This window comes from Colletotrichum chrysophilum, assembly GCF_026319265.1.
Source record: "Colletotrichum chrysophilum strain AFK26 chromosome Unknown scaffold_74, whole genome shotgun sequence".
Taxonomy (NCBI): Eukaryota; Fungi; Ascomycota; class Sordariomycetes; order Glomerellales; family Glomerellaceae; genus Colletotrichum; species Colletotrichum chrysophilum.
In genome coordinates this window covers 93,194-104,927 of record NW_026517361.1, presented here as the reverse complement: position 1 = coordinate 104,927, position 11,734 = coordinate 93,194, and the positions used below count along the sequence as shown (strand labels likewise).

At 55.3% G+C, this 11,734-nt stretch overlaps 5 protein-coding genes across 5 annotated transcripts; 3 read left to right on the top strand and 2 right to left on the bottom strand.

The window, feature by feature from the left end:
- Positions 1-465: 465 nt before the first annotated feature.
- On the bottom strand, positions 466-1,668 carry COL26b_008455 (uncharacterized protein; the record flags this gene model as incomplete). Its single annotated transcript, XM_053181213.1, has 1 exon — positions 466-1,668. The coding sequence occupies one exon, from the start codon at positions 1,666-1,668 to the stop codon at positions 466-468; it is 1,203 nt and encodes a 400-aa protein (XP_053034833.1).
- A 3,586-nt stretch (positions 1,669-5,254) lies between these two features.
- On the top strand, positions 5,255-6,400 carry COL26b_008454 (uncharacterized protein; the record flags this gene model as incomplete). Its single annotated transcript, XM_053181212.1, has 2 exons — positions 5,255-5,498; positions 5,691-6,400. 2 exons carry the CDS (start codon positions 5,255-5,257, stop codon positions 6,398-6,400), a joined length of 954 nt encoding a protein of 317 aa, XP_053034832.1.
- Positions 6,401-7,015: 615 nt separating this feature from the next.
- Positions 7,016-8,541, top strand: COL26b_008453 (uncharacterized protein; the record flags this gene model as incomplete). The annotated part of the gene is made up of 2 exons (XM_053181211.1): positions 7,016-8,445; positions 8,472-8,541. 2 exons carry the CDS (start codon positions 7,016-7,018, stop codon positions 8,539-8,541), a joined length of 1,500 nt encoding a protein of 499 aa, XP_053034831.1.
- A 935-nt stretch (positions 8,542-9,476) lies between these two features.
- Positions 9,477-10,516, top strand: COX4 (Cytochrome c oxidase subunit 4; the record flags this gene model as incomplete). Its single annotated transcript, XM_053181210.1, has 5 exons — positions 9,477-9,567; positions 9,692-9,748; positions 9,964-10,122; positions 10,178-10,278; positions 10,346-10,516. The coding sequence occupies 5 exons, from the start codon at positions 9,477-9,479 to the stop codon at positions 10,514-10,516; spliced, it is 579 nt and encodes a 192-aa protein (XP_053034830.1).
- Positions 10,517-10,795: 279 nt separating this feature from the next.
- Positions 10,796-11,287, bottom strand: COL26b_008451 (uncharacterized protein; the record flags this gene model as incomplete). Its single annotated transcript, XM_053181209.1, has 1 exon — positions 10,796-11,287. The coding sequence occupies one exon, from the start codon at positions 11,285-11,287 to the stop codon at positions 10,796-10,798; it is 492 nt and encodes a 163-aa protein (XP_053034829.1).
- Between the last annotated feature and the right edge of the window lie 447 nt (positions 11,288-11,734).

The following is an 11,734-nucleotide window of genomic DNA, read 5'->3' as shown; positions in this document are numbered from 1 at the left end:
CGGCGATACCCAATGGCATCATATCTTGAGGTGAAGTTGTCTTCGCCAAGAGATAAGGTTTTCTGCGTATGCTGTGCTTCTTGCCCTCAACGCGCTTTTTTCCCTTTTCGTGTTGAAAAGTGCGTCTTCTAAATCAAGTCATTGAGTGATTGAGAGGAGATTGAGCAAGCTAGAAAGCCGGCGAGGTTTGTATACGATCAATGACAGGCGTTGCGGCCTTTTCTCTTATTCTGTGCGAGTATGCTCACTATTTAGTCAAGTTTTGGACTTCGTTATCATCCTCACATCTTTTCGTTCTTCCTGACGTTCTTCTGACGTTCTCGCGTTGTTCATCAATTGCATGACCACCTTTGAAGAACGCGCTCCGCTTCAGATTGGCCTAGATCTTGCTCTTCAACTTGAGCAAGCAATATAGTTCCGAACACTCGGCGGCCTTGCGATCTAAGCTTCACCGCCTCCCCGGCATCACCGGCCAACCCACGATATCCCGTCCAGCTCATCGAGATACTCCTCATACGAGCCATCATCCTCACCATCTCGGGCCTGTGCCGACCCGCCGAAGATGGCACCAAAATCTGAGTATACGTCTTCCAGGTCGTCTTCGTCAGCCCAAGCGTACTGGCAGTCTTGGTCTGACGTCGGGAACGCCAGAGGAGCGTCGTCATCCAACTCTTCCAACATGGTCTCGGACGGCGTCAAGTTGGGCGAGCGGGCTGGGTGTAAGCGTGGCGATTTCGGCAACGTGCGTGTGGACTGCGGCGTCCTCGGAGGAGACGGTTTCCTCTCCACCTGCGTCGACAGAGCACTTGGACTCGGGGTATTTATTACGCCAGGGCGCATCAAAATTACCCTCGGAGGTGGCTGTTCCTGTCTCTCGGCAAGTGCAGAAGACGGAGCGACGAACCTTGCGCCGGTGGCAAGCTGTTGGCCGTGGTGAAGCACAGCAGCATTGGCAGCCGCAACGGCAATGACGACGTCGCCCCGCTGCGTCGCCTCGTTCCGCACGCGGAGTCTCACTCTGTTCAACACGGCCGCCCGCAACATCAACGAGCTCTCACGGTTGAAGCCCGGTTTCCCGTGCTCCGGCGAGGTGGCCACCGCAGCCAGCTTGACGAACCGCTTATCGCCCGAAGCCGCACCGTCACGGTTGATGATGTGCGTCGCGGGTAGTGAGTACGGCTGGGACAGCCGGCTGGTGATTAGATGAAGTCTCAAGCGACGCTTCTTGGAGCTCAGGGCGGCCGTGTGTGGTCCGTCGACGTCTGAATCTGGCCTGCGGCGTTTTTCGAGCTTAAGCAGCGAAAGTTGTTTAGGAAAGTCAAAGTCGGCTTTCTCATGTTTCTCGCTCAAAGTAACTGCAGTGTTCGACTGCTCTCGGGCTGAGGAGGACGAGGCCTGTTCAGTCGCTGGGGTAGCCTTCGGTGAGGCCGTTGCGAGGAGCTCAAGACATTGTATCAGGGGACTCTCCGCGTCTTTTGGGGCACGGGTTTGGGCTGAATTCGAGGGGCAGCCTCCATGGTTTATGGAGCATTGCCGTGGCACCAATGATGAGAATAGGTCGCTCCCAGCGTCCGAGTCGATGGTGTCTTCGCATCCCGACCTTTCAAGCTGCCATGTCCTGAACGGTTCTAAGGTCTGGCGGTTTAGAGACCCGACTTCGAGCACCATATTTGTGCTTTCCGCGATGGTACTTTTCTGGAGTGAAAGTGTTGGTGGAAGATTTGCTGAAGTCCTAGTCCAGGCCCGCGGGTTGCACTGGAGGAGGACTCGAACGATCAAAGTCGTCTCATTCCCCACATCCGCTCACTGAGTGCTGAGCTTGCTTTCATACACATCCCACTCGAAAGATATGACGGACAATTCAAGCGAAGGTGACTACGGAGCAAAGCGTCTCCAGAAAAAGAAGGAAGACAGCCAGAAGGAGTATCTCTTGGCCGGATAGAAAGGACCCTTATGTCAAGTGACGGGCGTGCGGGCTGAAGTGGGGAGGACGGGAGAGGCGAAAAGGCTAACTCGGGGCCGCGACTGCAAGACAAGCACGAGACCCAGTCTCCTACTTATTTTGCCGGATTCCTCTTACTACCGCCGCAGAGGCACAGAAAGTGTGGAGAGGCGGAGAAAGAGAGACATAGGAGGGAGATCAGCGTGGACCAACGGGGCGGAACCGCTCATTGGTAACCTGACCAGCGTGTCGTGTTCACACTCTGTTCCCCTCTCACACCTCCTCTTTCCTAGCTGTGTGGTGCTACTTCGCCGTACCACGCAGACCAGACTAGGCGGAGCGAAAGGTCGATATTGACTGATGTGTGGAGGAAGATGAAGCAGGGCAAGGGTCGCGGGAGGCAGGAATGGCAAAGACCTGGGGAAAAGACCAGCTTGGAACGAATGGGATGGTCGGGATGCGGCGGTCCCCCCCTGGTCATGCACCACCACCCCGGTCTGGGGTTGAGAGGGGCAGACAATGTGACATGGGCAGGAAATTGGGGCTTTTTTTTTTCAGCCTTCAGGCTTGGGACATGCTTGAGCTGTATGCAAGTTGAAAGCCCAGGAATTCAGGTAAGCATGTTGTGTAACATTCCCAAGAGGAAGGCAGATATATATCTCATCTCTTGCCGCCTTGTTCATGGTTTCGCGTGGAAGTAGACAGTGGTTCATGATGGCTTGGCATCAGGTGAAGCTTCAGTCGGTCTTTGTTCATCGTAAATAAGTAACCCATCGATAACATTGATGAGGAAGTAAATGAGGGAAGCGCCCGCTAGGGAGGAAGAGACATGATTTCCTGCACCCCAGACTAGAGACTGCCCTCTCCGAAGTCGATGTGACACGACGATGCACGCCACACATATCTTCTAGGTAGAAGGCCAGGTGCTGACGCTGACACCTCCGAGAAACAAACCGGAGGCTCGGTGGGAGCGCGTTTGCGGGAGCAGGGGTGCTGATAGCTTGGAGGGGATAGAAATGATGCGCAGGTTCAAAGGCCAATGTCTCTATCAGTGTACCCAGGAGTGGCTCTCGCCACTATCCGAAGAGCTGAGAAGCCAAGAAGAAGACACTGCATTCCTGATCATCTCGATTTTCCCCATTATATTTCTACAAAGCCCAATATACAAAAGTCATGTTTTTCTGAAATTTTTGGCGGCTTTTGGGCATCAAGCAATGTTTCTTTTTCCGCCCGTGGCTTGAGTCACCCGCAGCTCTGAGGTTTTCCAATTGCGCTCATCCAAACAAACAGCCACGCTTTCAAATATGGAGGGCCTCACTTGGCCCTGCATCTTGTTTTAAATAGCATCCCGGTTAGGAAGTCCGCAGTCGGCCATCCTTTAAAGGGCTCGATTCCGACGACTGATCAGCGAGATCACGCCTCGGTAGAGCAGGCTGTCAGCAACGGGACAAACTGCAACGATCTGCCTCTTCGCCTCCTCGCTAGCAGTTTGACTGGCATCCACCTCGAGTACCGAAGGAGCCAGAGCAGTCGGAATGTAACAACACAAAAAGAAGCACCAAGTGCTCAGAAGGCGACGGCAGAAGCTGGTCTCACACCGAACATGTCTCTCATTTGCTCGCTCAGTTTGCGGGGAAAAGCCGTCTCCCCAGGCCTTGTCCTGCCATCGTGTTCATGCGCCTGGCCCATCACTACGGGGTGCATGATGCAGTGTGCCCGTCCAACAGAAATCATTCCGACACCGCTCATTAGCAGCACCGTTTGCTTGATGGCATACCTACTCTGAGCTGAGAAGGGGGGGAGCAGGGCGAGGCGAGGGCGTTGGACGCGGGGAGCCCGGAAGAGCATCGCGCGGTGCTCGTTTGCCCACCGAGCAGTGCATTTTCCGTACGGATGGCTGCTGTGGTCTGGTTTGGGCTGTTGGACAATGAGCGGCTAGCCACGACATGGGAGGGTCACGCGCCGTCCAGGAGAATTCTCACTAGGGGGTGATTTCGGGGTGAGAAGAGCGGGTTTTGGACCAATAATGTCGGGGACGAATGACTTTCTCGATGTGGTTGTAACTTGTAGTGTGGGCATGAATTGGGTTCGTCCGTCGGTGGCAGCCGGGCGGGCTGTGCGGTGCGTCAGTGAGTACCTACTGACCGAATTGCCAAGGAGTCGTCGACATTGACAAGTTCTCTGCGTCTTTTCCAGCGTTCTTCTGTCAGTTGGTAAAACATACCAAGCCTTCCTAACCCAAGAAAGTCATCCAGAAGTCCGGAACGCCCGCATGCTGCAACTCCTGCATATTGGGCCCAGTAAAGCTTGTCGAATACAGCAGAGATGGGTTCAAGACCCTCATCAACTGCCTGGCACAGCTAGACAATTAAGCCAAGACCCACTGGTCTGCTGTGTCTTCCATCAGTTGTCAAAAGCGCTGACAGTGGGCTCTTGGCCGAGGCCACACACGCCAGGCCACAAGTGTAAGGTGACAACCGACCAAAAGTTCGTCTGAGGTCGTGTTTGTTTTTTGGGTCCGTGAAGAGAAGAGTCCTGCCAGATCGAGGCAAACAGGTGGGCAATGTGTCCGCAATTAAGGGTAGCAGCGGCTTTGGCCTCTTGGGAAGAGTCGCGACATGGGTGTCCAAGTACTGTCAGAGCGTCGAATGCCTTGAATGACACCGTATCTCCGGGCAATGGTGATCACTCATCAGCATCGCCGTCTTACATCAGCCACTTGGCGTGTTTTCCGTTCAGAGGTCCCCCTATCCATCTGTTGCCACCACCGTAAACACCCCGATGCACCCGGAGCAACACGGAAGCCGGCCATCATGAAGCTCAATTGACCCAGGGCCGATAATTATGGGCTTCTCACGGAGCGAGTCCGGGGGCCCCACAAACAACCACGGCTCTCCCTGGAGATCATCCTTTGCCTCCTCCACTCCAACAAGGAGCAGAATGATCCAGCGTGAGCGAGGAGCTTCCCCTCACATGGCTACCTCGGCTCCGCACCGAGAGTTTGGGGGAGCAGCTCCGGTACGCACGGCCACGGCCCCGCCGCAGGCCACTTCGTCCCGAGGTTCATTTTCCACTGGACGACCGATGTCTCAAAAACAGAGACTCTGTTGGGCCAAAAACAAGGCCCCTGGAAGCTTAATTCGCAAATCCCCAAAGCTTCCATAGCTGTCAACTTTACCTGCCAGAACTCATCTCATAAGCGTGTAGAAACATCCTCGGGTTCGTGCTTTACTTTGATGAATTGATTTTCCATTCAGCCATCCAACGCCATTCACTCTGCCGTCGCACTGTTCATTTTCTCCCTCACTCACAATGTCTGAGAAGCTTTGGTTCCAAAATGTTATGGCACTTGCCCCCCTACCGCCGCCAACTCCCGAAGGCAAAGTCAAGCGATACATGAGCCTTTGGCCAGCCTGGGTCCCTGGATCGGAGCTCGTTGGCGGCAAGGGGCGCGGATCCAAAGCAGATCCTCGAGCTGCCTACGGAGGACATGTGTACACACAAGCCCCGCTAGCTGCGTGTCGAGCGTTGGAGGAGGAGGAGCCGGCAGGGACGGGTACTCACTCAGGGGGTTTTGGACTTCATGTGAGATATCCAGTTGATTTACCAGGTGATGGCCTCGGTCACTAACTCGTCTCTCAGAGTATACAAGGCTGCTTCTCAGCGGCGGCGAGGGCCAACCGGCCTTTCGTGTACGAGGTTTCCAGTTTGTCTACCAGTCGGACGTTCTGCTCTCGCCTGGTAATAGTGCGTCAGCCGAAGGAACCAAGCAAACGACTCCAGGCCGATGACTTCAACCTCGAAGACTTAGAAAGCGAGCTCGGCGATGTCTGCTTTAGCTGTATATGCACTTTCAAACGACCAGAAGAGGGCCGGGTGAGCTCCCAGGAAGTCCCGCCACAGGAAAGGTTCGGCGAAATTCTCAAAGCAAAAGCACCTGGGGACTGGCCCAAGGCGCCTGCAGTGGACGTGGAAGAGATCAAAGCCATGTTTCCCGACGCCTCGGGTCATTTCCCCATTGTGGATATGCACAAGGTCGACTTGACTGGTTGGAACGAAGGAAAGCCGGTAACAGAACGGAGGGAACTGCTCTTCTACCGGCTGAGAGGGCCCCTCCCAGCTGACGACCCGAACCAGCATGTTCTCGTGCATGCTTTTGAGTCAGATCGCAACGGCCTTCTGATGGTGGGCAACCACATCGGCCTCGGATGGAGTCTGGGGACCGCAGCAAGCCTGACGTACGCCTTCGTTGTTCACGTCAACGTTGATGAGGCTGTGATGAAGGATCCTTCAGGGGCGGAGGACGGGTGGTGGATTCAGGAGGTTTCGTTCCCTCGTGCGGGTCAGGGGCGAGGGGCGCTCATGTGTAAGATGTGGAGTCCTTCTGGTGTTCATGTGGCTACGGGATATCAAGACGGCATCATTAGAGAGCGAAAGGTCGAAAAGGAAAAGTTATGATGACATGATGAACCACCGACGACCGGGCAAGGAATGGGGACACGCTAGCCCCAGCCGTTGTCAGGTCTTGTATACATTTTAGGCACTTACGTTAGACAGATTCTCTGGAGGTTGATAGATGGACGAGGCAATTTGGCTGTAGATGAGTTTTGCTTGTAGATGACACAAACATTCCTTTGGCGGGTTTTCGCACCTGCAGTTTCCATGCTCTACCTTGTAAACTGAGGTTGTTGCTTCCTTTTCCGTCTTTGCCGCTCTTTCCCCCCTTTGCTGCAACACTGAAGGGACTGTCGATTTGGAGGGTCTGATGACCTGCGCCTTCCTAAACTGCCTTTCTGCTGGCCTCCCGGTCGACGACAAAAAAACTCACCACCGCGTTTTACAGCCAGAGTCTTTTCTCAACAACCACCCACATCATCGTTACCACCATACCACCTCGCGTTCTCTCCTATACCACGCTACTTACTCATCGGTAACCTCGAAGCTCCGTCTGCAGTCACAAAGATTTCAAACTTATCCAATATCGAATAAGCCCTTTTTTTTTTTCTTGTTTGTTTTGTTTCTCATTCTTCAAGTCTTCAACACCCGGCTCTCGAGGCCGCCTCCCACTCCAACATGCCGACAATCTCACCCTCTCCTCCTACCCCGCTCATTCAGAAGTCGCGCCTGATCTCCTCTATCGCAGAGCTGGAGGAGACTGTGAAGGAGACTCAGGCTGCTGCCGACCTCATCGAGACAGAAATCGCCTACAAGGACGCTGAGATCGATGGCTTGAAACGGGACAGGATCAGCCACTCAGGCTCCACGAAGCGCTTCGACGACGCTATCACACAAATCCGAGTCAAAATCCAGCAGCTTTGCGACAAGTTCGATGAAACGATCGACACATTAGCTGCCCTCAGAGACAGGCTGGAGAAGAAGAAGGCCAAGCTCGCTGCAATTGCCCCTGTCGAGTCCACCGACGCCCCTGATCCCAAGGACGACGAAGAGGCAGCGGCACTACTCGAGATCACAAGCACTCCGTGGGAACAAGTTTTCGTCACAAGCGACGACGGCAAGACTTTCGTCAGGCCGGCTATGCTTCGGGGTGTCCCATCCACACCCATCACCGAAGACGGTCCGTACTGGGTGCCTACATGGACAAAATTCGTCGACGCCATGGACGCAGATCGCCTCCAGCGCCAATACGAAGACGACATTGATGAGAGGCACGAGAGAATGCTGCATGGCCCTCTCACAGACGAGGAAAAGGAGGACTTCGACAAGCGTGACAGGAGGTACTATCGACTGGCCAATGAGTTGAGGGTGGTCAAAAGATGGTTTTGCCCTGGAAAGACGATGCATCCAAACCAGATGATGGCTAAGGAGCACATGCCCGCTGAGGGTATTTGCCAGTCGCACAACCTGTACCAAATCTGCAACGTCCTCAATCGTCTCCAGGCTTTGCATGTCCGAGGCGAGCTGGCTATGGAGCCGCTCTACTTCCTCCTTTGGCGTATGAGTGTCATCTTCGAACGGGGACCGCATACGGGAGCCAAATCTTTCTGCAGGTCTATCGTTGAAGAGGGCCATCACTCTCTCGATCCGGTTATGCGACAAGCCATTATCCGCGGCGCTCAGCATACCAACGACTACAACTTTTATGGCCGCAAGCTGGACAGAATTGGAGGCCAACCGCTTTCCAGAACATCTCACGTACTGCTATCGACTTCGACAGGGGAACAACACGGAGCTGGAACCACTTCTGAGCCATCAACCGCAACTCCCTCAGGGCTTCGTGGGCCTCGGCTGACATCTGCATCAGAAACATATGCACCGCAAACCCCAGACACGCCGTCGCCTCGTTCGCGCCGGACTCCGACCAAGAAGCGGGTTCAGACAACTGCCCCGGAGCAAGGCCGACGCAAAAGACGAAAGTCTTCGACAACTATTCGTCAACGCACACCCGAAGACGAAGTGATCGTCGTGGACGACTTCACTCCTCCCAAGAAGATGCGACGACTCGAGTTCATAATCCCTTTGCGCCCCAGATCTTCTGTCGAAACGTTGGACTTTACCGAGAATCCTGCAGTGGCTTCTTCCTCGACGAGGGCAGCAGTTTCCACGACCGCGAAGACCTCAAGCACATCCGAAGCATCTGAGAGAACTTCTCACCGACAAGGTCAGACGAGAACAGATCTCGTCAGAATGAGTCGGCCTACCGATGTCGAGAAGCATATCGGAGCAGCGCAGGACGTGATTATGGAGGCAATGACAGAAGGCGAGGAAATGCAGAATCAGTGGCTACACATTGGTACGAGTGGCTCACAGCATATGTCGCTTGACAACTTGAACAGCGACGGCCATCCACGGGATTTGGCTGAAGGGGAGCATCATACTGGAAACCAAGAGCCTGACATGTCAAGTGACAGCAGAGAAGACGAAGACATGAGCTCGTCGGGAGTTACGGAGGAGGAGGAAGGGCTTCTTCCCAGGGATGAGGAGGTGCAGTTCTTAGCAGAGCATCCGAGAATGGATGTTGGCCCCAGTCCCTTCCCGCGAACGGGTAAAAAAGTTTCGCATGGGTTCATCTTCCCGTGGCTCCCTTGCACTGAGCGTGAGGCCATGGTAACGTACTACTGAGCGATGAGGAGGACGGATTTGGCTTGCTACGGAGGAGGGGAATCAAGGACGATTGGAAACAGTCTGGGTTGGCTTTTGCTCACTTGCTCAAAGATCTCAGTTTACCGTATTGAGATTATTCATGGTACGAATAGCTGGCACTCATAGACATATAGCCGTCCACTGTCGATGTACGTTTATCTCACAAATCATGCCACTCTCATGCTCCCTTCTCATAAGCTCGGTAATGTCACCGCTCTCATTTGGTCATCTCGACATCACGTGACGTGCAATCGCTTAATGTTCCGGTTACGGTAGGCACCTCTTGGCCAGTGCTCTCTGGAGTGGATTCCCGTAGCTTACCCGACAGCCGCAACATCAAACCATCAAATCAGGCCATCGACAAATCCCTCTCTCTTCACCCAAACCCGACGTCACGAACCTCTCCTCTCCAACCCACCCAATTGCCGCCGCCATGTTCTTGCAACGCTCCGCCATCGCCGTCGCCCGCCGGGCCGCCGTCGCTCCCCTCGCCAGACGCACTTTCGCGACCTCCATGATCCGCCGTACGATCCCTCAATTGATTCCTGCCTGACTCTTGCGTCCCTCCCCCAAATCCCGAAAAAAATACACGCGAGCCCGCCATCCCGATATCACCCATACACTTCGCTGACCCGCGCGATCACACAGGCGATGCTGCTCCCAGCTCCAGCTCTACCCCCGCCAAGAACTACAAGACCCTCTCCGGTAAGGTCTCCGTCAATTGACTCGAAATTTCGTGAATTGGACCTATCCTCGGCCGGCGCGGTGTCCCTGAATGCTGCCATTGCTTCAGGCAGCCCACCCAAAAAACCAACGACACCTCCTGAACCGCGTCGAACGATGGACGGCCATGCAAACGAATTTACGAGCAAACTATTTCGAGAGAAGCAAGGAAACTAACGTCAATTGCTATGGTACAGAGGTCAAGACCGAGGACGACCTGCTCGGTCCCGGTGCCAAGCCCGGCGACATCCCCACCGATCTCGAGCAGTCCACCGGTCTCGAGCGTCTCGAGATTCTCGGAAAGATGGAGGGCGTCGACGTCTTCGACATGCGCCCCCTCGATGCCTCCCGCAAGGGTATGCGACCCATCAACCCCTCGGTATCGAACACCAAAGTCTAATGCAACCCCAGGAACCATGGAGAACCCCATCCCCGTCCGCTCTGCCGGTGACGAGCAGTACCTCGGCTGCACCGGCGCCCCCGCCGACTCTCACGTCACCCTCTGGCTGACCGTACGTCGCCCTCCCGCTGCGGCGTGTCCGATTCCGTTCCGAGCGCCTTGTGCTGACACCTCGACAGATCTCCCGCGACCGCCCCATCGAGCGCTGCCCCGAGTGCGGCTCCGTCTACAAGATGGAGTACGTCGGCCCTACCGAGGACGCCCACCACCACGGCCACGACCACCACCACGGCTACGAGGAGCCCAAGACCTTTGCCGACTTCGTCAAGCCCGAGTACCGATACCAATAAATGCACCATCTTGATGGCGAGCCTGTAGTAGCAAGGGGATCGGGGGCGAGGCGGCATCGGGTTGCTCTGGAGTGAGCACGGCAGATGTGTAGATTACCTTAGTTGTGGCTGTATAGAACCTTTTTCTCCCGACGTGATGTCCTCCGTCCGCTCCCGCGTACCCCGCTCGGACGGCTTTCCGCTTTATACTTTGTAGACGCAAGCAGCTCTGACAGCTTCAACGGTCAACTCTGCCCTGCGGACTGTAATGATGCTTGTTTGTGGTGTAGGCGAAGATGTTCACTCGGGCTCGTCAAAGCTCAACTTGATCTTTTTGCCCTTCTTCTTGCCGGCCTTCTTTTTAGACCCCTCATCCTTGGCCTCGTCTTTCGCGTCCGTCTTGCCCTCTTCCTTGGCATCGTCAACACCCTCGCCAATGACCTTGCCAGCCTTTCTCTTCTTGCTAGCCCCGATGCCAGCAACCTTGTCTGCCTCCCTCTTCTCCTCCTTGGTGACGTCTTCCTTGTCGGCCTCGTCCTTCTTCAGCTGGTCCTCGTCGACGCCCCCGTCCTTGTCCACCCTCACATCGACAACATTGCCTTCGTCGTCGACCACCAGCGGCGCGTCCTCGGCCTCCTCGCTCTCGGAGCGCTTCTTGCCCGCCCTCCGCCGCTTCGAGAGAATTGGATCGGGATCCGCGGCGTTGCCTGCTGCTTGCGCGTGCAGGGCTCGCAGGAACGGTGGGATCTTGGTGTCGTAGGAGAGGTTCTTGGAGGTGATCTTGTCTGACATGGCGGCAATGGTCGAGGCGCGGCACCGCGCGAGATATTGTGCGTCTTTTGGTCGCTGTTGTTAAAGCTGAATCCTGTCATGAAGCATCCCGATTGGGCGGGAGACAGGAGAGACAGGTGAAGAGAGGCTTGCGAGGGTCGTATACGGGGTGGTGTTGTAATTGATGGTTGCGCAGAGGTTGCAGCAGACGGGCAACGACCGTTGTTGACTTTGGGCTGCCCATGCGCTCGCTCGCTTGTACGGAGTGGTGGGGGGCGGCTCCTTAGTGGTTCAACCAGAACCATTAGCGGATGTTTGTTTGCCGATTAGCGGCCTCTCCACCGTCGTAGTGCATCCGCCTCGCTAAATTCACAGTGGACACGCGCTACGGTTCCGGCCGTTAGCCCTGGGCCGACCCATCAAGGTCCCGACGTCGAACTCGACAGCACCTTATCTTTTCTTCTCTCA